General features: G+C 51.7%; 2 protein-coding genes across 2 annotated transcripts; one reads left to right on the forward strand and one right to left on the reverse strand.

Annotated features, from left to right (window-relative positions):
* Positions 1 to 15797: 15797 nt before the first annotated feature.
* Positions 15798 to 17723, reverse strand: LOC119113928 (acidic mammalian chitinase-like). The gene has a single exon (XM_037238161.1). The coding sequence runs from the start codon at positions 17715 to 17717 to the stop codon at positions 16542 to 16544; it is 1176 nt and encodes a 391-aa protein (XP_037094056.1). The 5' UTR covers positions 17718 to 17723; the 3' UTR covers positions 15798 to 16541.
* A 3992-nt stretch (positions 17724 to 21715) lies between these two features.
* Positions 21716 to 23484, forward strand: LOC119114007 (barrier-to-autointegration factor-like). The gene is made up of 2 exons (XM_037238241.1): positions 21716 to 22001; positions 23414 to 23484. The coding sequence occupies exons 1-2, from the start codon at positions 21716 to 21718 to the stop codon at positions 23482 to 23484; spliced, it is 357 nt and encodes a 118-aa protein (XP_037094136.1).
* The last annotated feature ends 4116 nt before the right edge of the window (positions 23485 to 27600 follow it).

Consider the following 27600-nt stretch of genomic DNA (forward strand, 5'->3'; position numbering starts at 1 on the left):
GCAGCCGGCAGGGTCGCCAACACCCGGCCACTCCCCGATCACCGGGTGCGCCTGTCTGCCCGCTGTCGAGGCCTTGCCGTGCCGACTCGGACCGCACAGGCTGACCGACGTCCGCCCAACACGCAGCCTGGAGGTCTGCGCTGATGGAGGTCTGCTTGGTTCTCCAAGCTGGGCTGGACGCGGCGTACGTTTGGCGCTTTGAGAAAGCTTTTGCTGTGAGTTGTAAGCGTTGCTGTTGTCATTTTGGTCGCACTTCCATAGCGGCAGGGGCGTACGCACGTAGAAGCTCCCTGGGACGCGTGCCCCCGCCCCCCCCCGCCCCTTCCAAATTTATGGTATGCATTGCCCAAGATGTACGCGGCTAAATGTTGGCCGCCAAATGTTTCAGGAAGACGCTTTAAATTGAGAAGATTGAAAATAAGTCACGTTGTTTTATGGCACTCAAGAAATTGCGTGCGCCTGGTTTTCAGTGAGTATTTTTGAGCAGTGCCCTCCCTCATTATAATACCCTATGTATGCCCCTGCCTGGCGTCCAGCGCATACACATACATACATACATGCATACATGCATGCATACATACTTGCATACATACATGCTGTTCCAGTAAACTAAAAATGCAGTTCTAAATATTCCTTTACGCTTTAAAACAATGCAGCGGCCCAATGCCACTACTCTCACGGCGAAGAGCTTGAACGAACGCACTTTGGAGGTAGGTATGACATCACTGCAGCCGTGGAAGGTACTGGACACATTTGGATGCCACAGAGCCTGACCGAGTTTCATTAAGCCGCAGGCTTCCTTACTACAAAAATGAACGGGTCTGCGGACTCCGCATGGTAATTCTTCCTTGCGTCAGCTGACTGACATGTGAGCAGTTGTGTAATAGGAAGCATAATGGGAGCATGGATCGGGCAGGCACAATTTACCGACGAATTGTCTCCCACATGGACCAGCATTGTTCAAACAGCCGCACTCCTGGCCGTGGAGTGAGTTTTATCCGGTGTCTGATGACGTCACTTGCCATTGAGGCTACTTGAGATTTCGATGACGGGATTGATTTGGAATCGGCCATGAACAAAAAAACACGAAAAGATATGAGAAAGCGATTTTGCGCTGTCTGCTGTGATGCACAAGTGATTAAAATGGTTCGCGCCGAACAAATCGCCACCTTCTTGCTACAGATGCAGATTGTTCAAAAATATCAACATGGCCATGCTGCTAGAAAAGTAATTTCAAAAGGCAGCACGATTATATTACGCTTATGTCAATGCATATTGGCGAAAAGCCTGCAGAGCCGCCATACGTTTCTCTTCACCTGTGATCATTACACACCTTGGGTCCTGCACCACCGACGGCAGAAGAATCACATGCCCTCGAGGCGGTTGCTGAATGCAAATAACGTGGGCTAGCGTTATTTCCGCCTCACTGGGGTGACCATGTCAATGCATGGGCAAAACGCTGTGTAGTCAGACACACCAGACATACGACGACATACCATGAGTCTGGAAAAATATTAATTGGAGCTCAGATGATACAAACGGATTTAAAACGTCCCATGCAAAGACGCTGCATTGTGGTTTTCGGGTCGTTTCTACTCCTTAAACAGTTTACACGATGCACGGTTACCGATTGGAGATAACGCTTGAGCCTGCCGTGCGGGAGGGATGCAAGCAAAGCCGCTGGCCAATCCTGTCTCCCCACGTCTTCACCTACGCGTCAAGTAGAAGTTCAGGCGATCACGCGACCAAACATGGCCGCCGGGCCGCGAGGAGCAGCGGGCGCGTCAGTACGGCCAAGCTTCGCCCATTGTCCTCTATTCGGGTCGCAGAGAACCCGTCTGGAAAGCCGCCCAACAAGTCGCAGCCGTCCCGCGCCGACAAAGAGTCATTACTGACGGTCGCCTGCATCGTAAAATCCCCGAGCTTACGTCCCCGTCATGCCGGTGAAAAGAATCGAGGTAGCTTTCACGCCCCTGGAGCGGTACGCTACGGGGTGAGGCAAGCAGGCGAGCGTCAAGTGATGACACCCTCTAGTCAGTGTAGGGACAGGGGCCTCACCGTATGGACGGTGCGTGCCCGGAAGGTCTCATTTGTAGTCCTGTGTTTTATCTGTTCGCGTCGTGGGAGGGATGGCTCGCATGGAAGCTTTGATTAGGGTCTTTAATAGGCAATGCTGTTGTCGCGCACTGATCTGTGCGCTGCTTGCTTGTTCTTGTCCTTTACCCCGGTCGGAGCGAACAGATTAGGGACAGGGGCAGAGGCAAGGACACGGGCAGGCCAGGGGCAAAGGCAGGGACAAGAGCGGGCAACTACTCCCTGCTCCCCGAACTCAAGGGAATATTTAACGTAACCCTGAGGCGTTGCATGGAAAACAGCGAGGAAAAAATCACGTTCGTTCCCACATCTCCAGAAAGGTCCCACCACCACCTGTCGCGGCTTGTGCGGCCTTCGGTCTCGTGCGCCAGAGATACCTCCGCGCCTGTTCACCAACGCAAACCTTTCCTAGCTGATAGCTGATGCTGATGAAATAGACGCCATGGACCATGAATCTAAAGATCGAGCCCATGTCCACGCCGATCATCTGGGCCCATGCCTGCGCACTCGCACTTGACCGCTGCTGTCGCCAAGCGTCTGCTCGTAAATGCATCACACACTGATCAAGCTGGTTCGTCCAAAGCTGGCCAAACGCGAGCCACACGCACATGGCACTGGTGTTTCCGTGTGCGACACGTGCGCCACACCCGCGTCACACGCGCGCCACATGCGCTACGCCAGGTGGTGTGCCTGCCGCTTCTCCGGAGGGCTGCCTCCCGTTATTCCGTTCATGTTTAGCTCCGACCCGGACAGTATGGTACTGCCACACACTGGTACGAACAGCGAGAGAGGTCTACCCACCTGCCACACACTGGCACGAACAGCGAGAGGGGTCTACCCACCTGTCACACACTGGTACGAATAGTGAGAGAGGTCTACCCACCTGCCACTCACTGGTACGAACAGCGAGAGAGGTCTACCCACCTGCCACACACTGGTACAAACAGCGAGAGAGGTCTACCCACCTGCCACACACTGGTACGAACAGCGAGAGAGGTCTACCCACCTGCCACTCACTGGTACGAACAGCGAGAGAGGTCTACCCACCTGCCACACACTGGTACGAACAGCGAGAGAGGTCTACCCACCTGTCACACACTGGTACGAATAGTGAGAGAGATCTACCCACCTGTCACACACTGGTACGAAAAGTGAGAGAGATCTATCCACCTGCCACACACTGGTACGAATAGTGAGAGAGATCTACCCACCTGTCACACACTGGTACGAATAGCGAGGGAGATCTATCCACCTGCCACACACTGTTGCGAATAGCGAGAGAGATCTATCCACTGTTTGTGCAAGTCCAGCGTTAAGCCTGTATGGTGGTGCATGGAAAAATGACGTCACGAAGGCACCTTTCACTCCTTCACGACGCTCGTACGACTCTGGGCCGCCAGACCGGAGGCGGAGAATGATCGTTTTTGAACTTGCCTCCGACGCGTGGGTCCCGCTGTAGGACCGACGCTTCAGCACACACTGGTACCGGACTTGCCTCCGGTTCCGAGGCAGCGGCTCTGCCCGGTGACCCCTGCTCCGGCCGCCCCCTCCCCCGGCCCTGTACCTGTTCACCGTGGCGGTGCTGAGTCGCCGGCAGGTCTGCAGCTCGTGTTCCAGGCTCCGTAGGCCGTGCCAGACCTGCGGTTCCCGCGTGCAGACCGCAGACTGCACCCTCGGCCTGAGCCAGGGCTGGACCGGCGGCTCAGACAGAGGCGACTGCTCTGTAACCTATTCTGACCTTAAAGAAGTCCATGGAAGATGTATAATGCGGTTCGTGTTGTCAATAAATTCGAAATGAGCACCAGAAACTACCCCATACAGCAAGTGTGTGTGCTTGGCACCAGCCTTCGGTATCAATCATCTGCTCCGACTGCATCACAGCCCACAACAAGAAATCCAACGTAAGCGGAAATTATGGGCACAATAACCGCATTTTTCGCTAGTTTGTGGGGGCATCATTGCCTGCTCCATAAATGTCAGTCTTGACACGCTCTGGGATCACTACCAGCCGCGACCAGACCGGTTATCGGCCCGTACCTCACGACCCCAGGTCGCTGTAACGAGCGGAGCCGATGAGACAGCACACTGGGGATTCATCAAATGCTGCGCAGCGCCCCTGGCGGCCGGTGGAGGAACCGCTGGATGACCAGACAGCCGGTATGTCGAGGATGCTTTACCCCTTCGGCCCAGTCGGTCTCGGCCATTATATACGGGCAATCGAAGCAGTCAGCTGTCTGCAGCAGCACCCATACGGTTCAATGTGCGCCAAGCTGAGTGGGTGGCTTTCGCGGTCAGCCAGCAAAGAAAATAAAGCGTAAATGAAAAACAAGGAGAGCGCTCAAAAGAAGCGCACGAAGGTAAAACTGTTCAATGATTATACAAAATGCATACTGCATAACTTGTAACATTTTGAGCTCACAGCCAGGCGCCAGTGGTCTTAAATGTCAGTGTTCGTATTCCCCTACTGCAACCATTGGACGATTCAGAAACAAGACCGTGGGTGTTGCGAGCACACACACACACATACACACACAGTCATGCACACACACACATACACACGCGTACACGAATGGCGCGTGCGCCTCTCGGTCATCAGGTTATCAAGGACGTGGCCACACCCTTGCCATCAGTCATCAGCCGGCGACGACTGGGCGTTGACGGGTGATGGGTCGGGGGGGGGGGGAGGGGCGGGGGGGCGGGGGTTTCCGTAAGTGGTCGGTGGCCGAGGTTCAGGCGGGTCGGCAGCCATGGCGGCGGTGCTCGGCACGTTACGGAGCAGCATGGGCTGGAGAAGGACCGTGTGCAAATGCTGGAACGCCACCTGCAAAGGCTGCAGTTCTTAGAACCTAACTAACTTAATCTTACCTGCTCTACGGTGGCGCTCGGTGAGCTGGTGAAAGCTACGGAATCGCAGGGCTGCTCACCAAGCAAGTTGCTGAGTCTCATGCGTCCGAAAACAGATCCTGATTTCTGGAAGATCTTTTGATACACCTTGCTTGATAATTCTGAGTGCTAGAAGAGCGTTCCATGGGATTTAGGCTGTCGATCTCAGGGAAATATAAATTATTGGTTTAGGTTGAGAAGATTATTTCTTGGCACCTTTTTACGACCTGCAAAAACATCCGCTGGGTACACGTCTGATCAAGGTCAGCAATGTTACTTTTCTAGGAGTTGGGACAAGAGTAAGGAATTTTGATCTGTAAGACACACAGTATCAGCATACCACAAGCACGCGTACAAAACCAGAACTTCTCAACCCTCACGATGGGAACGATTCTTTATGCGTCTTGTCTATCACATTTACTGTTACGTTATTACGTTTTTACGCTTACGTTTTCTACATGCCGCGTCTAAAAAGGACTTGAACCGCCTCACTGGTTCAATGCCACCAGTCTGCCTCACACATGAGCAACATCTACAGGACCTTCATTCTCGCCCATATTTATAGCAGTGCGAGTGGCCAACGAGCGTGCACCGAAAATCAGCATTGATGCAGATTATTTTTGCACATGTGCTTACAACCGGTGCATAGAAAACTGGCTTCATGCATGCGTTACACGTTTATTCCTCTTTCCAGAGACGACTCGACACTGTCCGGCCCCGCCCCACAACAGCCACAAGAAGCCTCAAGCTTCGCAAGCTCTTAATGTATGGGAAGCCTCTGCCTCCAAAAAACAGGGCCCGCCCCCTCCCACAGTCAGCTATCGGCGTCATTACGCCGGCACGTGCCTTCCGGTGGGGAGGGGAGGGGGTAATTATACCTGCGCACCTGGTCCCATGAGTGGTGTTGTTACCGATCGGCGTATGGACCACAGGGGCCGCCTCCGGACGCGGAGCGATCCGGGGTCGGCGCAAACCGCCGAGGATGACGTATTGTGCCAAGGGTCCGGGACCGGGGACCAGGGGCCAGGGGCAAGGGGCCAGGGGGCAGCGATCAGGGGTCAGGGGCCAGGAGCCAGGGCCAGGGGACAGGGGCCGGAGGCCAAGGGTCAAGGGCCAGGGGCCGGGGGCCAGGGGCCAGGGGTTAGGGGCCAGGGCCGGGGACCAGGGGCCGGGGCCCCATCCGACGAGCGCACGGGCCAAACGACTGGGCAGTAGATGCGACAACAGTGGCAAATGCACCAACATGTCGTGCAGAAAGCGGTGCGTCACCCTCTCGCCCCGGTCAGGATGCTCTTCCGCAGCCTGCCGTTCCGGCGTGAACCGCGACCCTCCACCAGCCGAGCGGGTGATCCACAGACAGGCGACACCGTGCCGCCTCCACGGTGGAAACTGCAGCAGACGCACAGGACAGCATCACCGGCCCTCCGGATCGCCTGTCCAAGACAGGGACGAGCACAAGAGAGCTGCCGCCCAACGAAACAGTGTTGTGAGTTTGACATTTCTGCCATTCATATGCAGCCGACATAAAAGCACACGTGTATTTTGGTGGCGCAGATCGTTTGATATTAGCGTCTGCATGAATGCTGAATGGTCTCTGGAACCGGTGTGTGCCAAAATGCATCTTCATAATGTAAACAGCTATTCGCTTTTGGTGGGAATTTTATCTTCATTATATGTGCTTTGAGATTAAATTCTAAGGGATATCTGGTCAAATGCTATGGCATTTTATAACACTGCGACCACTTTATAACGAGGGAACTGACACTAGTATGTGCATAGGAGTGTTTCGTATTTCATTTTCCAAGCAAACAGTGACCGAACGCCAATGGATAGGGGTGCCGATAGTGTAGTGGTTAGCGCGTATGCGCTTATCAATGAGTCTGGGAAACCAGATGTACAAGGGTTCGATTCCCCGCGGTGCCCGCCGTTCCTGTCAGGGCGAGAGGCAGGCGACGCCATAAAACCTCAGCAGCTGAGTGCGTTGTGGAACCCCAATGACAACCCCAATGCATAACGAAACTCGTTCCCTCCCTAGCCCGGCACCAGTGTGTCGTCACTTTTTTGGCCGACCATTCATACCGAGCCGCCTATCCGGCCGCAGAGAACAACGCGGCGATTGTGGTGCTGGCGGCGCAGCTGCGGCGGTCGCAGCGCACCCGGGTGACCGCAGAATCCGTCCGCCCGAGGGACGGGGGGGGGGGGGGAAGGGGCGGGGCGGCCCCTTCCGCCAGCTGGCCGGGGGAGGAAGAATCGTTACGCGCCGCTGGAGTGGCGGGGGAGGGGGCGTAAACAAGCCGGGGATCGGCGCGTGTCGGGCGCAGGGAGGGGGGGGGGGGGGGCGCCCCACCAATAGCATACACCACAAGTGGTCGTCTCACCCGAGTGAGAGACACACGTGTCACACGAGCGTCACACGAATGAGAGACACACGCGTCACACCCGTCACACGAGCGTCACGAGGGTGTCCCGCCCGGCCACCGTGTTTTAGGTGTCGTGTGAACACGCCTGACATTGTCTGGTGTGGTGATGCGATGATGAGCTTCGGAGGGTCAACCCGGCGGACGCTCGTGGAACTCCTGGGCAGGCGAGGGAGATAACTCAGTTGTTGTAGGTATTGCCAAAAGATACAGATTACCCCAGTTTCTACGCACGGAAATTGAGATCATTGTGGAGTATTCAAAGATGAATTTACGTTACCAGCTTTCTGTATCCCGAAGGCCTTCGCACGCCTATTTTGTTGGCAGCCCATTTGTTTGGTTATGACTCCAAACCCTGGCATTTGAGCTGCTCAGCCGATTTGCCAGCCCTGAAGCGCCTTCATGCTGGGTTTACCGCCGGCAGACTCAGTGTTCATTGTCCAATCTTGCTCGAGGCGAGGAGCAACAGGCAGTGATGTCCGATCCAGGAATATCAAAGCATACAAAATATGCATATGTTGACATGGTAAAACTATTGGCATCGCACCTCTGACTCCAGCTATTCATATACCGCCACGCTTCCCAGTCTAAGTGACGCAGTGTGTTATGAAGCCGAATGGGGACGTCACCATTCCCACCGTCGAACAATTCATACATAGCACTGTCTTGTTTTATAGAACCATGCCCATGTACCGTGACGCCGGGGAGATGCGTGAATATTGTGAACTGGGCAAATTGTATTTGGACGTTGGAGTAATCCTCGCCCTTTTATTGCATTCAAACGAATCTAGCTGCCTAGTCGGTCGGAAATTTTATAAGTTTTAGCCCGTATGCGGGAATATGCGGTTGAACGGTGCCTATTCATCCGCGCAACATCATGACACCATGTTGATGGCGTCACTGGAAACATCTAAAAGAAATGGGACACTGGTGGCTTTCGGTCTGGTCGTGGGCAACACTTTGCGTCACCACCAATTCCAGCACAGTTTTGTCAGAATGGAAGACGATCATAGAGCAAGACTGAGTCTTGCCATGTTGGTGTGGGATTAATCTTGAGTATTGACTTTAGACGGGCGGAGAGCTGGCGTCCCTTATGGCTAGCTGTTCAGCATCGGTACAAAACAATCCTGAGATTACAGAACTTTCACGCTGTCTTAATCGCTCCTCGCGCTCGGTGTGTGCTCCTCGTGCCTGGCTTCTCCCGCTCTCGACCTTGCCGTTCTCTCCTTCGGCAAGATCAAGAGAGCCCGAGACCAAAACCCTTTCCACCTGCCCGTTCCTTGTCCCGCCTCGCCCCCCCCCCCCTTCCCACGCACTCATCTCTCCCTTAAACAATCCCGCAGAAGCTATCAATGACTACCATGCTGATGCCTCCATCGTCAGATCATCGTCTCCCGTGAAGGAGCTGAGTCCAGTACGGCAGCGCAGGCAGGGTGACCACATGCCCCCCCCCCCCCCCCATTAGGTGCCGAGAGACCCATCGGACCCCTCAGCCCTACGATTAAGGACCCGATTTGAGGACCCCAAGGGCCAGAAAGGCTGACCGGAAATTGTATTCAGGGGTCCAACCCTGTGGGCCTCAGCCCGGCACACTTCATTGTCATCCAGAGTGCCCTGCGCGCTGATCAGGGGCCCCTGACTCGACAAGAGTCTGTATGGCGGTCAGACATCACCTATAATGCGCAATCGGCTTCGTGTCGGCTGTCGTGTCCCTGTCTGGGAATGGGCCTGAGGGCCCATTCCCAGACAGGGACAAGGCAGGAGCCAGCGATTCACATTGGTCGGGGCCCCAGTGTCTGTCAGGGGGGGGGGGGGGGCACTGAACCTAAAAGGGAGCCCTGTGTTGGGAAGAGGTCCGAGTCGGCCAAAGGCAGGTGGTTAAGGAGGCCTGAAGAGCCAAGATGGCACCAGCAGTGTTTACTGGTTGGGGCTCCTGTACCTATCAGGGGTTGGTAGTGCATAACTGAGGGTCCTGTGTTTGCAAGAGACCCCAGGTCGACCAGGGACAGCGTTCGTTGAGGCCCGAAGATGGGCCCGGACGTCCCAGCGGAACCGACGATCAAGGGCTCGGTTGGAGGGCAGTAGGGCCCGAAGGACTGGCAGTAGATGACAAAGAATCGCGACCAATAGGGTCGTGACCTGAAATGTCAGTCAGAGGTCTTTTTGCGCCGTTTGAAGCCCCTGGGACAATGCGGGTGTCTCGGTCGGCCAGAGACCACGAACACCGAACGGTTGCCTCCCTGTCAGTCTGATCCCTGGGGGCCCAGTTCCCAAGGAGGGGCAAGGCTGGGGGGCACGACGTGCATTGGTCTGGGTTCCTGAAACAATGGGTGGGGTCCCCGTGGCGGTCAGGAGCTGAAGTGCCTAACAGCGGGTCATATGTCGGCTGGTTGCCCCGAGTCGGTGAAGCGCTTTGTTTGGGGATGTCCGAAAAGAGGCCGAAGGGCCTCCCGGGACCAAAGACCAAGGGCCCGATTGGAAGGGTGAAGGGTCCGAAGGGCTGGCTGTAGGTCACATTAAGAAACCCGCCCGAAGGGTCGTGATCTTAAACGTCAGTTAGAGAGTCTCTTGTACCGATTGGGGACTCCTGAAACAGAGCGTTCCTCAATTTTGGCCGGAAATCACCAACAATGAACAGTCGGCTCCGTGTCGGTCTGAGCTCTTGGGGGCTGTTTTGCAAGCAGGGACATGGCCGGGCCCGCTATCTGCATTGCCAAAGGCCTCTGCAACAATGCGGGCTCCTGCATCGGTCAGCGACCCAGTACCTAGCGGGGTGTTCTGTATCAACAAGGGGTCTCGAGTCGATCAGGGGAACATCTGCTCAACAGGGACGGGAATGGGAGTCCGAATTACGGAGGACCTCTTGCGTTGGTCTCGGCCCTGCGACAATGAAAGGAAACATTATATCTAGCGGGAGAAACTGAAAGCAGTGTATTCGTGGGTGAAGCAGCGTTGATTTTACGCTTGCAGTTTGTTCAAGCAATGGAAACCGGGGGCCAGAAGGCGGTCTTAATGACGGAGTCTCAATTCAATATCATTTGCCAACTAGGGTGGTCTGTAAAATATGTACCAGCCGCAGCGCCATTGGCGAAAATGGCATTGAAGCATCTAATGCTTACCTCAGGCTCACAGCACGCCTGGCGCGATAAGCTTTCAACACACCTAGGACCAAGGCCGCGGGAACCGAGGGGGGGGGGAGGAGAAGTGCAGTGCGGGTAGCTCGCCCCCCCCCCAACATAAAAGCTGGGGGGCGGTGCCCCTCCCCCTTCAACTTGGAGGACCCCTGGAGAGCCCATTCTTGTATGTTAAGGGCCGATTCTGAATTGTAAATGAATTATGTAAGCCTTTGAAAGTCTATTATAACCTTTAAGAAGTATATCGTTAACTGTGGAGGGCCAGTGCCGACCTGCAGAGGCCCATTCTGATCTGTAGACGCCCATTATTGATTGGAGGGCGCATTCTGGACTTAAAACAGACCATTTAGCCTTTGGAGGCGCCATTCTAGCCTTAGCATGCCCATTATGACCTGAACAGGTTTCGTTTTGAGCTTAGCAATGTCCATTATCGGCTGTCGAGGGCCCATTCTGGCCTGTACATGGCTCAAAGTCTGACCTGTAGAGGGGCCATACATGCCCGTAGAGGCCCCATTAGTTACTAATTGCGATAATTACGGTATGTAGAAGGCCCATTCTGGTTTGGAGATGGCCCATTCTGACCTGCGTAAGGTCTATAACCGGCTGTGGAAGGTCCATTCTGGCATGTCCAGGAGGCCCATGCAGGTTTGTAGAGTGTCAATTCTGGCCTGAACAGGGCCCATTATTGATTGTAGAGCGTCTTTTGTTGCCTGTATTGGGCCCATTCCGACACAGAGAAGACACATTATTGACTACGGAGAGACTATTCCGGACTATGGAGGAATCCATACTGGAGGGGTTGATTTAGGCCTGTAGAGGGCCCATTCTAGCTTGTAAAGAAGCTATTCTGACCTAACCGGGGCTATTCAAACGCATAGAGATCCCTTCCTGACCTGTAGTAGGTCCATTGTAACCTATCGAGGGCCCATTGTTGACTGTCGAAGGCCCATTTTGCGCTGAGGAAGACCCATTCTGACCCGCATGGGACCCATTTTTAGCTGTAGAGGGCCGATTTGGACCTGTAGAGGGCCCACTCGCTAAAATCGACGATGATTTTGGCATATCTGAGTTTGCACCCCCAACTTGAACGTAGTTCCAAAGCCCCTGCCTAAGATACGTGGCTACACTTTCATAAGCAGTAGAGCCACGGGTGTAGGAACAGAGGAGGGGGCAGGGGTGCCATGACCCCCACTTCTCAAAGTGGGCGGGGTCAGCGACGTTAACTATAGCTCCCTCACTTTTTCAGATTTAATTTATGTTTATTTTGCTTTTGAGCTACCTTAAACATGCATGCATGCCGATTTACCTAATTCACCAGCCATCTTACTCATACCTCACTGGGCACGATTGTTTCATGTCGTAGATGACAGCATCTTATTCTATAATGTGTGGCCAACGAGATATTTAGGGGCGAACCTGAGGTTTCTCAAGTACCAAATGCTCCATTCTGCCCTTTTATATCGCCTTAGCTCTTTTGCATGACTGCTTAGAGTCCCCTCAGCGAATGTTCATAGAGTTCAACTTGCAAGATGGTATGATGTGGCCCTCTAAGGACCTCGGGATCGATCAGGGCACCCGCTCCCGTGTCCCCAGAGCGACAGCGGGAATGCATCCTCGCTGGGTTGAAATGGTCCTTCAGCACTGGACCGGTAATGGTAATGTGCCCCTAGTATTCTATTTACCCGGAAATCGTAACGGGTTTCAGGAGTGTTGAATGGAGTGAATCGAAATCATGTCAAAAGCAAAAATAGGCTAGCTCGTGTTCGGCTGAGAACTATCATTTTTGCAGAATCGACTAATGAAACAAATAACATGAATCAGACCAGACCTTCGCGCTTACAATCTCAGGGGCAAGAACAGCGATGGTAGGGGTTGTAGTTCCCAGAGATTAGACTGGGCTATCTTTTCTGTCAATGTTGGGGATGTCCTCTGGTCAAATTAACAGTTATAGCAACACGAAACAAAGAGATTCTTTCTTTAATTTTCCAGTCTTCCGCCAGATTTTGAATCTCACAATGGTGAAAGCTGTCTTGCATGTGCTAAAATCGACCAAAGCTTCAGAAATACGCATACACGACATGACACATGGGAATACTAAAAGAAGAAAGAAACACGGTGCTGATCTGAAATGCTATCTGGTAATTTGGACTTGAAAATAAATGAAATCGTTTGCGAGCATTTTTTTTTTTTTTTTGTTAGCGATGCAGCATCTCTTCCCGGTGCTATTTATATTAATGCAGGTTCCTGATAGTTCAAAAGGCCATCTTTTTTAGATCTGTTCCAAAGGTGGGACGCTCGTTTTGACATCAGAAACACGCGTGACAATTAGAGAGCTTCTCCATTCGGTTCACAGTGCGTGGCCCTCTGCACACCTAAGCGATATGTGCTCAGGTGTGCAGAACGCATCTGTGTGGCAGTACAACCCAGTGTCCTAGAATTGCCGACTTTGGGTGTAAAGCAGCACCCTGTGATGAGGAATTTTTCACTCCTTTTCCCCATACCTATTCTATGTGAATTTTTCGCTCATGCCTGACGCTGTCTAATCGCACATGGCAAACACATATTTCCCTTTCCGAGGTTTTCAGATGTCATCCAAAACCAAGCTCACTTGAAACCACTAAGCATAAACGGGGCTCCACAGAACCTGGACACCTACGGCTATGTCCCGCCTAACCCACATCTGAATCATGTCTATGTATGCACAGAGCAAGGGCACCAGGTACCTTCAAGCCCAAGACCCCCCAGCGACTCCAGCCACTTGCACGCATCAAGTTTGGTTTGTTTACAAAATGCATCACAATTGGCAGCAGTGTGACAAATGCAAGGTCCTCACGAATCCCCAATTTTTTGTCTCACCGCCACACCACGACAGCAGAGCCTGATGCGAACACCATCAAGGCCTGACAGATAATCTTGCTTCACGTATTTATTTTTCATGAAGGAGCTTGACCATTAAATTGCATCACTTCCGAAATGCAGGAGTGAAAAATTCAAGAAATGTCTTCTGAATTGTATTTACAAGATGAATATCATCATTTGAGCACTTATTCTAACATATTTTAAATAAAATCAGTTGATAACGGAATTTTTCCAAAGAAGCATCAGCCTTTATATTTATTTAACTAATTTTGTTTTTCTTTGTATCATATGAGTGTGATACTACTTCATTCTTCTTTCCTTTCCCACTGCCTTTAAAGGTACCATCTATTGCTTGAAATGTTGAACAATTTCTCCGCAAGCTGCTCCAACTGCAAATTTGCATGTATTTTATACATAAATTGGATTAATTCGCCACCCGCCCAAACATGTTTGATATGCACCAAGGGTGAACAATTCACTGGGAATGAAGGAGACACGTTGGAGCATGGAACTTTTTAACGCCATTTTTGCCCTGTTTAACCCTCGGTTAGCCATCTTTTGGCTCATGGCGGTGGTCGATAATTATAAATATAAGCCGTTCAAGTGCCTTACCCCCCAGGCCCCCTGACAAGACCATCCTTATGCTGCCATATGGAGCTTTGGGACAGACCTAACGCAGTTGACACATAAGTGTTTGATGGCGAAATTTTGTCCTCCAGAAATGTTTATCACGCACACCTCTTACTTGTTCCGCATTGTAATCTCGTAGGTTGGTGGACGTGATTAATATTTATATTTGGGGGTGAGTGGGATGACTTTGTCTGTCAGCAAACTGTGCAAACCGTGGCACTGACTTTCTGTTTTAGGGGACCAGGAAGAAGCGTGCCCCGAAAAAGCCAGCAAGTCTCTTGTGGACCAAGTAATTGCTTACCTTACCTGCTCTCAACACATGACTTGTAACCAGTGTTAGCCATTTCCTGTTTTAATCCATCGAGTTTTGTCATAAGACAAATTACGATGCCACAATGCCTGCAATGGGCTTATTTTCTTCCAGATTCTTGATCATTCGCCCAAATTTCGTGAAGCAGTTCCTCATGGCTGTTTTAACCAGATGTTTCCCATAGTTGCCGTGGTTTGCTGACTGGCAAATGACTGTACTGTATATATGCACCATATTTTTTACACTGGGATACTCTAAGCTGTATAGCAATTATAATATGAGATAAATGTCAGCATTAACCAAATAGTCAGACCATCCCATTTAAAATGTGAAGCCAACATCTCAAACTATGTCATAAAATATGAATAAACAAGCCTAAAAAGATGCCGTTGCTGCAGCTGAAAACGCAAGCAGCAAAACGGGCATGGTCATCTAAAAGTTGTGTTACTTTTGGAGAAGAGCGATTGTTTTGTGGAGCGTACCCATTATTGCCCTTGACAGAGGTTAACCATGACTATCAGAATAAGTTGTTCAAAGTGATTTGAGGTGTTTTCATTTGTGTATTGTCAACTTTGCCTGATGTCAACAAACATACACAGATGAGCTGAATTAAAAATGAAATTTGAAACCAGCCAAAAAATGAGCTTTATCATGTTTTTATCATATGTGCCGCTGTCAACAGATCGGTGACTTGAGATGATGTTCAACATATGGGCTACTCTAAGTAAGGTTAAGTTGGTTAAGTGCATGGCAAGTGGCAATAGGAATTGTACAGGAATCAGTAACTCACAACTGCTGCTGTGATTCCAACAGGTTAAACAGGGTGAGATGAAGTAAGACATCCTTAGGTTAGGCATAGTTAGGCTACTTTCACGGAAATAAGCATTGGTATTTTGTAAGAAACAGTGACAAAATGTTTGTTTTCCCCCTACCCCATCTTAACAGAAGCCAGAGGTATGTGTATTTTGTTTGACTTGGTGATGGGCCGATGTGTAGGAGTCCAAGGTTTTTTTGTTTTGTTTTTGTTTGAGTGCTGTATGCTTGTTGAATTTTCTGTTGTTATTTTGTTGTTGAATTCCTTTGCTTTGTTTTGTGCTAGAAGCGATGTGGAAGGGAAGGACAAAGTGCCGCATCAACGTATTGTTGTTAATGCATTTGTTATGCCCATAAGACTGTCATGAAGTTGCTATACTTTAATGTATTCTGTTTCACTTAAATGGCCAAGATGTTAAAAAACAAAACAGTTTTGTCAGGTTTATGATATTACGTCCATGCCACGCTGAAATAGATGTCTTTGTTTGCTGAAGCATCAGTCACTAGGTCATAAGCTCCATCTCTTGTAAATTTAATTTTTCACTCCCAGACAGTCTTTTTGCGATGGAATTGCCCACTCCCGCCCTAGTTCAAAAGCGATTCTAGCTCACTGGTACAAACGCATGCTGTTGCCTCAGCCGTATATTTATGCGCCGTGTTATCACGACCTCGGCTGCTCGGTGCGCAGTCACGCACCTGTGGAATACATTTCCTGCGCGGAGGACCTTCAGCAGAACCACACGACTGCATAGCCAAATCACAGCCAGCGGTAGGCCGGCAAACGGCCTTGGTTTTTCCGACGAAATGCGCAAATTTGCGGCGGGTTCGTTTCGGGCTGTTGCCATTTTACGTCTGCCTCTCACTTGGTTTGGACAACAGTGTGCTGCTTTCGGGATCGATTTGGAAAAAAACGCGACATTGGTCGCCTCACGATCAATTGCTGACGTCACTACGGATCGGACAGTGATGGACGGCATGGGCGGTTTGCAGGCGGCACATGCACCTACATCATGCAGTTGGTTTCATAACGTTATGTGCGTGGTCTGCTGAGATCTGACATGAATCCTGTACAATTCCAGGAAACTGCCGGATCCGTGGTTTTTGAACGTAAGCACGTGGGACGACCGCACGCAATAACCCGCATCTTTGCCAGTGCGGTACTCACTTCTTTGCCGAGTCGAAATATGCTAATTTCGTTTCGTTCAAATGCATCAGGTTTGTAGCTTCCGATGGTTCTGTGGCACGCTGCATTAAGTGTATTTTCGACATCCAATTGTAAGCATGCATTTCAATGCTCTCCATTTCGCGATCCACCCATCAGCGATCAGGCCTACGCTGGTCCAGCGAGGACAGCCACTAGGAACGCGCTGATCCAACGGGCGCGGTGTGTCCCCGACTGCTTCAGTTTTGCTCCAGCGAGGGCAGCATGTCGCGGACCAGCCGGTGGAGCGGGAAGGCGCCGCGGCCACACACGTTGCCCCAGTCGTCGTTGTCCAGGTTGTAGGTCATGGCGCCGGCCAGGTCGAGCGCGCGCACCAGGCTCGCCTTGGCCGCCATGCTGCGCGCGTCCTCGAAACTCACCCACTCGGCACCGCTGTAGGCGTACGGCGCCAGTGCGAACGGGTCCCACTCCGCCGTGCCGTTGCCCTGCAGCAGGCGGCACACGTCCGCCAGGGTGACGTAGCCGCTTTTCCAGGGTCCGGAGGCGGGCGCGAGCAGGCCGTGGACGGCCGAGTCGCGCAGGTGCCAGCCGTGCCCGTAGGTCGGTAGGCCCAGCAGCAGCTTGGAGCGTGGCACGCCGCGATCCAGCCACAGGTGGGCCGAGAAGTTGGTGTTGAGCGTCGCCAGGAAGCCGCGGTCGCGCGACGACGCGAACAGCGGCGCGTTGTGGCCGGTGGCCGGCTCCAGCGTCTTGTAGAAGTGGAAATCGTAGGTCATGACGCTGACGAAGTCGAGCGCGGCGGCGATGCGCGGAACCTCGTACGACACGTCGACGATGGTTGACGATCCGCCGACGGCGGCGGTGAGGAGGCGCGGCCGCGGCAGCGCGCGCAGCGCCGCGCCCGTCGCCTCCAGCAACAGCGAAAAGTCCCTCCGCTCGTGACCCGGCCGGAAGAAGGCGGGGAACTCCCAGTCAAAGTCGAGACCGTCCAGGTCGGTCTGCTGCAACAGCTGTGCCGCGGCGGCGGCAAAGCTGGCGCGGCTAGTGTTGGACGCGGCCGCCGTGGCAAACGCGTCGTTGTTGGCGGCAAACGTCAGGCAGACGCGAAGGAGTGGGTTCTGTTGCTGGCGCATGCGCACCAGTTGCGCAAGCTTGTCCAGGTCGGCATCGTTCACCTGCGGCAGGCCGTCGGCGGTCACGTGGCCGAAGAAGGCCAGCAAGTGCGTGCAGAGCCAGGGATCGATCTGGTCGAGCGGCACATCTCGGAAAAGGTAACAGGCGCGCACCCAGCCGCGTGCCTCAGTTGCGTCCAGGCCGCGCGACGACAGCTGGTTCGAGCTGCGGTGCTCCACTCGGGCGGGCGCGGGAGACAGCTGGCTCAGCAGCACAAGTAGCAACAGCACGACCGGCGCCATGATGGCGTGGCGGTGCACTGACGATGTACCGTATGCGATAGTGATGACGGAGGCGATCCCAGTGGCGGGTGTAAACAAGTGAAGGAGGGGGTAAGTGCAGTTACATTTGAAAATGTCGGCGACAGGTCTTTGGACTTAAGCGCAAATCATGAATACACTATTGGCTGTGCCGCTCTTTGCCCTACTTTCTAAGGTTCTTACGCCCTTGCCCGGCCTCTTATCAGTTACCAAACGGAAGCGTCTCTGTGACATCACGACGCATTTGCCCCAGTAAATCTGAACAGCACATTCATGTAAGCTGGTAGGCGTTTGCACTAGAGTTATGCATAGATGTTATATGATATGCTCTGTCAAGCTATGCAACTACTTATCGCTGCGTGTTTGAAGTGCAAGGCCGTCACAGTCCACAAGGGGCATAAATAACGTGTATCGATCATTTTGGGGGAGTTCGAAGTAGTACTTCAGTAATGATAAAGGAATATGGCTGCGGACTACCGCCACAAAATAAGACGAATGTGGCGCGGGAAATGACGTATCTTGGCGCCAACCCACGCCAACCGTCGTTCTGCGGTCGTACAGTGGTGGGAGAGTCGGGTGAGTATTGTCCGCGTTCTTTTTTCGTAATTTTGTGCGTTTACAGGCATGACAAACTTTATCGACGACACTTGGGGACAGAGGACGCGGCTTTTTCTGGTTATGTAGTGTTTCATTCCACAAATATGCAAATGAATGGGACGTGTGCCAGGGCATCGCCGGTCTCGGGTTGAGGTAGAATTGCGCGTCACCTACCTGAGTAAACATAACAAGATAATAGGAGATATTAATTACCTATGCTTACGGCGGCAGTGTAAGGTAATTTTCAAGCGCTAGAAATAGCTGAGGGTATGTCTGAAGCTCTGGGAATTTTGTCCTATGGTACGTTTTAACGGGGGCTGGGGCAGAAGTTGGTGAGAATGTATCGAGCTGATATTTTAATTTCTGTTGGTTGCTTCTGTGGTGGAGAAATTTTAATTTCTGTTGGTTGCTTCTGTGGTGGAGGATGTCAAATGTGTGTGGCTGAACCTGCCAAGCCCCCTGCCATTGGCTATAACTGGTTCTCAACAGCGCAACCCATCCAAGTGCCCCTGAACATCAGTGTGATGTTTCTGAAGTATGGGTTAGGGTCCTTGACTAAGTCAAAAGTGTGTCCATTAGGGTATGAGTTGAATATTTCAGGCAGTGAGTGAGTGAGTGTGGTATTTTGGCAATAATCTTAGAGTATGTGTGAAAGCTGAACACCTATAGTCTTAAAGATGGCCAGAGAATAGACAGTCAAGCTGTTAATGTATTGTTATGTCGTAAATGTATCGGTATGCAAAACTGTGCGTTAAACTGCGAACTGGGCAATAATTCAACATGGGCTGAAAGCGCGTTAGTGAGAGCGCCAGTTTCGTGTATCATTTAATCACTGAAGCGTTCAGACGTCTGTTACATCAACGTAAAACTGATCCTCACATGTCATGGCGGGGCAGGCAATCGGGGTCTTAGCAATGGTTTTGCAAATACGGCCTTCCTGACCGGCGGGTAAGTCACGTGATTGCGACGTCTGCACACGGCACCAAATAGCCAAAGGATGTGAACACGCATATGCATTTGGACGTTGTGTTGAGGTGATCACGGCTGGGACGGCAACCAGCGCTGGCTGGGGCAGACAACATATTTGAAAAACCTGTGCCAGTGGCTGTAAGGTCGGGTTTAATGGGTTCATGCATTACTGTTACGCAGGTGTAAGGAGCGTTAGAGTAGCCCATTAGAACTATGTAGACCAGTAATGGCTTACTGACTAAAATATATAAAAAGAAACAAGCCATCATACGCTGAACAGGGCTGTTTAGGCATTTTGAAAGTCTTCATTCGCAATTCTCATGCGCTTTGCAAAATCCAGCAAGCCCGAATCTTGTCACCAGTCCGCGCTGCTGGAGCGCAGCATGCACCTCTCCTCATCCCGCACCCTTAGTATCGCGGCGCTCTGTTGTGCGTGCAGTCCGGATTGCCACGGAGCTGTGCATGCGCGACGACCTACGCCGGGCGCGACAGAGGCGCACGGGCGCGACAGACGTGTACGGGCGCGACAGGTGCGCGCGGGCGCGACAGAGGTGTACGAGCGCAACAGAGGCCCACGGGCGCGACAGAGGCTTGCCAGCGCGACAGGGACACACGGGCACGACAGATGTGCACGGACGCGACAGAGGGGCACGGGCGCAACAGAGGCGCACGGGCGCGAGAGAGGCAAACGGGTGCGACAAAGGCGCACGGGCGCGACAGAGGCACACGGGCGCGACAAAAGCACACGGGTGCGGTAGAGGCACACGGGTGCGGCAGAGGCACACGGGCGCGACAGAGGCACACGGGTGCGGCAGAGGCACACGGGCGCGACAGAGGCACACGGGCGCGGCAGAGGCGTACCGGCACGGCAGAGGTACACGGGCACGACAGAGGCGTACCGGCGCGGCAGAGGTACACGGGCACGACAGAGGTACATTGGCGCGACAGAGGCGCACGGGCGTGATAAAGGCGCACCGACCAGTGCTCCACGCTGTCTCGGGGCCGTCTTCAGGGCTTTGGTGTATCCAGGGGCTGTGACACGCTAGAGGCCATCTCCGCTGGGTCTTCTCCGCAGCCTCGGGAGCAAATTGCTCTCACTCTACTCGCTGCTGCCATTTTATTCATGCCACGTTGTATTCATTTTATTCATGTTTTTATTCTGCTGCCATTTTATTCATTTCATTTATGTAAATACCACGGATATTGATTTCTGAAAAAGATTTGGCGGCCTGCTCGAGGAAGTCTCCGATAGCAGAAAAATACGATAGCAGTACGAAAATCTTTTCGGATTTCATCGGCTTGTTTTTCCGGTTTTCCACTATGTATATACGCCTATGTATATATATATATATATATATATATATATATATATATATATACACAAATATACATATATATATATATATATATATACAATATATATATATATATATATATTTAATATATATATATATATATATATATAAAAATATATATATATATATATATATATATATACAATATATATATATATATATATATATATATATATATATATATATATACAATTGCTTTTTTGACTTGTGTCCGGTATGATGTCGCACTCAGGAGCGGGTTGCAGTGATTCGTCTATAATCTTGGTTTTATGTAGGAAATTGCTCGATTACATTGGATTAATTAATGCATTCATTTTATTAGCTCTTTTCCCAATATAGATGGCATCATATCTGGTGTGAGGTGGATTCTTCTTCCATTAGTGTGCTTCGAGTTACCTCCGACTTCTGTTATGATCGGTCGGTGTTCGTGGACTACTAGGCTCGCGCTGGTACCGGTGCCAAGGCGCGGCGTGGACATGACAGGCTGCTCTGCCACCACCCTGTGCTGCGCGCTGGTTAGATCTCCCCCCTCCTGTCAAACGTACTAGTTGGTCTCACGAGTATGGCCGGTTAAAGTTAGCACCATTACGCGTTTCGGGTAAGCCGCGCGTTACCGCTTCAAGCGAGCTCCGGGCGGCGGGCGTCCCAGCAGACTCAGCACGTCTCGATGGCGCTGTCCGCCAGGACGCTCTCGTGGCGCAGCCGTCCGCGCCTCCTGGACGGGGCGTCACCGTCTGACCGCGCGCGGCCTGTGTTTCAGCCGCCTCGAGTGATGCCCCAGGACCAACCGGCGGCGCCCAAAGCCAACGAGAAGAAGCCGCCCAAGTGCAAGGCGTGCTGCGCGTGCGCCGAGACCAAGCGCGTGCGCGACGAGTGTATCGTGCGTAACGGCGAGGAGAACTGTCAGCCGCTGATCGAGGCGCACAAGCAGTGCATGCTTGACATGGGCTTCAACATCTAGAGTGGGCTGTTTTCTTGTAGTCTTTTAGCTGTGTGAACATTCTGCGACAGCGCCGACGATTGGTGAAGGAAGTTGGTACTCGCAGCGCCATCAATAGAATGTCGTCCACCATACGAAAGATCCTCATCTTTGTGGCGGAGCCGATGGGCGAAAAGCCCGTGATTGATCTAGCCGGCATTGGCGAGGTACTCGGCAAGGGACTGGTCAACCACGGCTTCGACCGCGCCTACATCGTGCCCGGCCAGTTCCTGCTCCTGAAGGACAATGAGCTGTTTGTCGACTGGCTGGTGGACCTGATCCACTGCAACGTCAAGCAGGCGTCCGACTGCTGGCAGTGCCTGAACGACTGGTGCGCGGAGCACTTGAAGGTACCCGTCGGAACCGGTCCGTACTCTGCTGCAAAGCGTGCTACTCGTCATCCCTGTCGCAGAGCGTTTCCGATACCCGCTACAGACCTGTACTCGGCCATCTCTGCCTTTTTGCGCGGGGAATGGCAAAGCACATGGGGTGCGATGGGCACCACTAAACTGAAAAGCATTAAGCCGATTGTTCAGGAATGGCAGTCATGCTATCGAAAGTCTAGACGGGAGGAAGTAATCCTGTGTCGCTTGCGGATTAGCCATACTTATGCTACACATGGACACCTACTATGTCACGACGAACTACCACGATGTCGGCACTGCAACACCACGCTCACAGTGGAAAATGTGCTCGTATGCTGTCCCATATTACGCGTCGAGCATCTGAGGTTCTTTGGCCGGGAGGCGCCGTCCCTGACGCTCTCCGATTTACTAGGTGACAGCTCACCGTATATCGAACATACTCTCAGCTTCGTACCGCATGTTAAGTTCTGCACCTTATATACATCTGCCTGAATAGTTCATACCGCGAGTAGGAAGTTGCCGGAAATTTCGTATCAATATGTTATTATGGGTCAACGTGTTCGGACATCACTGGTGACGTGTTCCTGTCACAACTCAGCCGTTTTCAGTTCAGAATGATATATATTTTTTAGTCATTTACCGCCGTAGGTAGTCATTTAGCTGTTATGGGCGCAAAATGACCGCAGTAGTCGGCGCGCCCTAAAACTCTAATCAACAACAACAACGGAACTGGTCTGTGCGGCTGGTCCAGCGCGTCTCCAGGCCTCCGGGTCGCCGCAAGCGTCGTCCCTCCCTCCGTGGCCTTCGCGTCTCATGCCTGTTCACGGGCACCTCGTCGTGGCGGACTCGGTGGCGACCGCCCGGCCCGTGCGTTCGCCCATCGCCGCCACCGGCTGAACGCATGAGGACGTGCTGTCACGAGCGCGCTCTCTGAGGTTTGCCCGCTTGCGTCCGGCTCTGGAAGTACAATGGATGTTTGCGTGCTGCAAATGGTTACATGCTGCGTGCACGTCGGGGGAGTTACTGTCGAACACGTTCGGGCGCCCTGATCGGCGCGTCAGGTCGCGGCGAGACGCACTCGTGCACTCAGAGTGGGGGATACGGATGATGACGTGACGAGCAACGTCAGTTAAGTTCAGGTCACGGAGGACCGAGCCGTTCAGCAGGTAAAACAGCACTGGCCAGGACCTGGAGAAGCCCGTTCCTGGCCATGATGGCCGGGAGCTGGGCCGTCAGTGCCTGGATGTGGTACCAAGTGCCGGTTTTCCATCCGTCTGAGCTTGACCCGACACCAGAGTCGCGTTCCTTGTTGGCAGAGTACCCACCGGAGGCTGTTGCCAATGACGTCACACACGAACGACCACACTCCAAACTGTGGAAACTGTGGTGACGCTTTCTCCTCTGACGTCATAGGTGTCAACTGGTGGAAGATGTTGGGCAATGGGGAACGCGGCCTGGATCTTGTCACCAGTCTGCGCTGCTAGAGCGCAGCATGCATTCCTCCTTGTCCCGCACCCCTAGCACTGCGGTGTCCTCTGTTGTGCGTACGTTCTAGGTTGCCACGGAGCTGTGCACGCGCGACGACTCACGCCGGGCGTGACAGAGGTGCACGGGCGCGGCTGGGACACACGGGCGCGACAGAGGTGCACGGGCGCGGTAGAGGTACACGGGCACGACAGAGGTGCACAGACGCGGCAGAGGTGCACGGGCGCGACAGAGGTGCGCGGGCGCGACAGAGGTGCGCAGGCGCGACAGAGGTGCACGGGCGCGACAGCTGTACACGGACGCGACAGAGGCACACCAATCAGCACCCCACGCTGTCTCGGGGCCGTCCTCGGGGCTTTGGTGTAGCCAAGCTTTGCGACGCGATAGGGGCCAGTTCCGCCGAGTCCGCTCCGCAGCCTGTGGGACGAATTGCTCTCGCATTATTCGCTGCTGTCATTGAAGTCATGTCATATTATGTACGTACCACGAGTGTCGATTTCTTAAAATGGCTTGAGAGCCGTCCGTGAGTCCGCTCCGTAGCCTGTGGGACGAATTGCTCTCGCATTATTCGCTGCTGTCATTGAAGTCATGTCATATTATGTACGTACCACGAGTGTCGATTTCTTAAAATGGCTTGAGAGGCGTCCCTGAGTCCGCTCCGCAGCCTGTGGGACGAATTGCTCTCGCATTATTCGCTGCTGTCATTGAAGTCATGTCATATTATGTAAGTACCATGAGTGCCGATTTCTTAAAATGACTTGGGGGGGCCAAGTCAAGGAAGTCTCCAAAAGCGGACAGGTACGATATATATATATATATATATATATATATATATATAACATATGATTGCCACCATTTAGCACTCCAACAGGCCTAGCTCCACCTTCCCTCATAATTTGCTGGGCATCCACCACCCATCCCAACTTTGCTTCGGTTTTGCCTGTGAAGTCAATGCTTAAAAATGACGGCATTAATTAGTGCCTTTGATACTCCTTCCACTTGTGTACATGTACAGCCACGACTTCCCACCGACCGGCCATCCTTTCTTTGACTTGTATGTTCGACATGATGTCCCAGTCAGCGGCAGTTTGTAGGCATTCTTCTATCATCTTGGCTTTGCGTGGGAAATTGTTCGATTACATTGGGTTAATTACTGCATTCATATTCTTAGTTTGTTTTCCTGATATAGATGGTATTACGTCCATTCAATGCGTCATGCTCCGCAAATGGTGGAACACCAAATCATGATGGTCTATTAATTAGCCGCTTTTCCACCGACAGCTTGCGTATTTTTCATCTCAGTCACTAGCGACTTTTCTTGGCGAAACATTTCGAGGCAAACTTGGGAGATTAGCTTACCTAACTGATTCACCAGCAATTACTGCCATTTTAGATGATGGAAATGCCACTAAATGCGACGGCATGCTGGTAGGCATGCATCGACACGGGCTCAAGTGGCCGGTTGATTACATCTCGCTCAGGTGGGGGTGGGGGGGGGGGCACAATTTGATCCACCCTTTCGATCTCGGAAGCTAGGATAGCTAGAGATGGCAGATTCACAGAGTGGGATGGCCTGTCTATGAACTCAATTAGGTCAAAATTTGAGGTTCCTAGATCATAAACTTACGGCCAGATATGTCAAACAATGTCAGACTGTAGATTGGTGCTTAGTGCCCCACAGAACGTCCTCAACGCAACCGCCAGGTAACTCTAGATACCTGTATCCAAACAGAGGACGTCAATGGTGTTGACTCGAGGTCAGTTACCTTGTCTGACTCCATCTATAAATGGTCAAAGTGACCAAGAAAGCTATACAAATTTGCTGTTTAATTTTTTTTATTGTTATGTATCTTGATATTCTTTATATTTGGTTATCTTATGATATTTTTGTTATTGCTCTTATCTTCTAGAATCTTTCTAGGCAGTCTGTTCCTAAAAAAATCCCCGGGCCATTTTGGGCCATGTGACCCTAGTCTGCTATAAGTCCACGGAACATGTCCGTTTGCGGTCCTGTGTCTTAGCTCCACTTGCAAAATGGGGCACAATAACTTTCATCATGCAGCGAGCTCTCGAGGAAAAAAGCAGGTTAGCTTTGGAATCGGTCTGACCTTTATATCTTACGCAAGGTCAATGGAATTGTCGTAATTGCAAATCCAGATTTTGTATTGCCGAAGAAACTATCTTAGAAAGGTAGGGTTTCGTCTTACACTCCGCTTTCACATCAGATTGAATGATTCTCTAGAAATTGTCTCTGTTGGCAGGCAGGGCTTCACTCTGGCCTGCCATAGGTCAGCGACCTTTTATCCCGAAGATCCGTGACTCAATTGCCGCAAATTCGAGGCCAAAAATTGGCGTGACCTCTCCGCGCGGTTCGGAAATAATTTGGGTAAACCATTGGGGAGGGGCTAAATCTATCCTCCTACTCCAACCAACTTTGACATCCCATCCTACATTATAGTTAGGCGTTTGTTAAACTCATGAGGACATAAATGGAACTTGGGAGCATTTTTAGAAGCCAAAACAAATGATGCGACAGAATGCTCTGGACCGAACCAACACTAACCATGGTTGCATTCCCCAGTGTGGGAGACAGGAGGGGGGAGGGGGCAGTGGCATTAGAGTTTTCCTATTTCTTTGCAGTCTACCCCATATGGAAAATATGGACACTTAACACGCGCTCGGATAGGAAGGGTTAAATTCACCGCCCGCCCCCCCCCCCCCAAAGGTTTTTTCCGGATTTGTTTCCCGAACGGCATATTATGCTAGGCATGGCCGCGCAAAAGTTTGCGTAGCTGTAGACAATTGAATAGCGGATCGTGTGGTATCAAAATTTAAATATACCTTGTAAGGCTGCTGACCTACGGCAGGTCAAGGTCAGACCATGGATTCAACGAATTCAGTTTTTAGGGAATCGTTCAATCTGATGGAACAACGGAGTGCTAAACGAAGTTGTACATCTCTGAGATGCTTCATTAGGCAATACAACAATTGAATGTACAAGTCCACTGACACAGGGTCAGATATAATGGTCAAACCAAGGTCAAAATCATCATGTTTAATTATTCTAGGGCTTGCTGTGTGGGATAGTTTCTGGTGCTTGTGGCGGGCGGCGCAGCTATCCACACGCGGGCCACATGCTGTTTTTCCAATGTCTCGCCAAAGCCTTCACCTCGGCAAAATGTAAGTTCGGCGGAACAACCGCCGACGCTCCGGCGGTTCCGAGATACCCGGCCTTTTTTCTTTCTTTTTAATTAATTACGAATGCGCGTTCTGTAGGTTCTTTTGGGATTATGTGCTTACACCTTAATTCTGATTTGTTTCATGTCGTGCTCTCTTTAGTGCTAACATCTCATCGCAGTCATTAACATGTCTTACATACAAATACGTCGCTAATGTGTATTGTTAAATGACGTGCTAAACCCCCGCCTGTCATTTTCTGTGCGCTCCAGTTAACAGTCTATAGGAAAATGGCAGGTTAATGAATAATGTGGCGGCATGAGTTCTGTGCCATGAGAGAGGACGCGTCGTGGTCAGGTCCATGTTTACATGGCAAATTGATTATCCTGTATAGCTCGTATACTGCATGTAGCTTGGGGCGACTGTGAATTTTCCACGAACGTAATGACAGGATTTTTACCACCACGGGTTAAATGCGTCACGGATGTTCTGCGTTATGATTCCTCAGAGCCGATGTGGATTCCGGCGTGCCGAGGTGTGATTCCGGCGACTGAGGATAATAAGCCGAGCGGGATTCCGGCGTGCCAACGAGGGATTCCGGCACCATTCTGCGACGGGGGAATGTGACGTTTGCTGCCCATGTTAGGACGAAAGCATTTGTTTCGTAAAAATACACGTAATATCGGTACGCCAATGTTCTCGCCACCATCTGCAGTCGTCCCCTTGCTAGTCGGTTTATGACAGGGAATTGTCCCCACGGAATCTGTCTGCAGATCAGTACTGTGGGCCAACTAACCAACAGCCGTCATCAACATGTATAATTAGTCACAGCGAATATGATTATTGCCCGTAAACATATACCCCAAGGAGCCTTTATATAGCGTGACATATAGGAGACACATAGCCCGTATCAAGAGACATATACATATAACCCAAGG

This window comes from Pollicipes pollicipes, unplaced genomic scaffold (assembly GCF_011947565.3).
Source record: "Pollicipes pollicipes isolate AB1234 unplaced genomic scaffold, Ppol_2.1 Scaffold_7262;HRSCAF=8765_pilon_pilon_pilon, whole genome shotgun sequence".
NCBI classification, from domain to species: domain Eukaryota; kingdom Metazoa; phylum Arthropoda; class Thecostraca; order Pollicipedomorpha; family Pollicipedidae; genus Pollicipes; species Pollicipes pollicipes.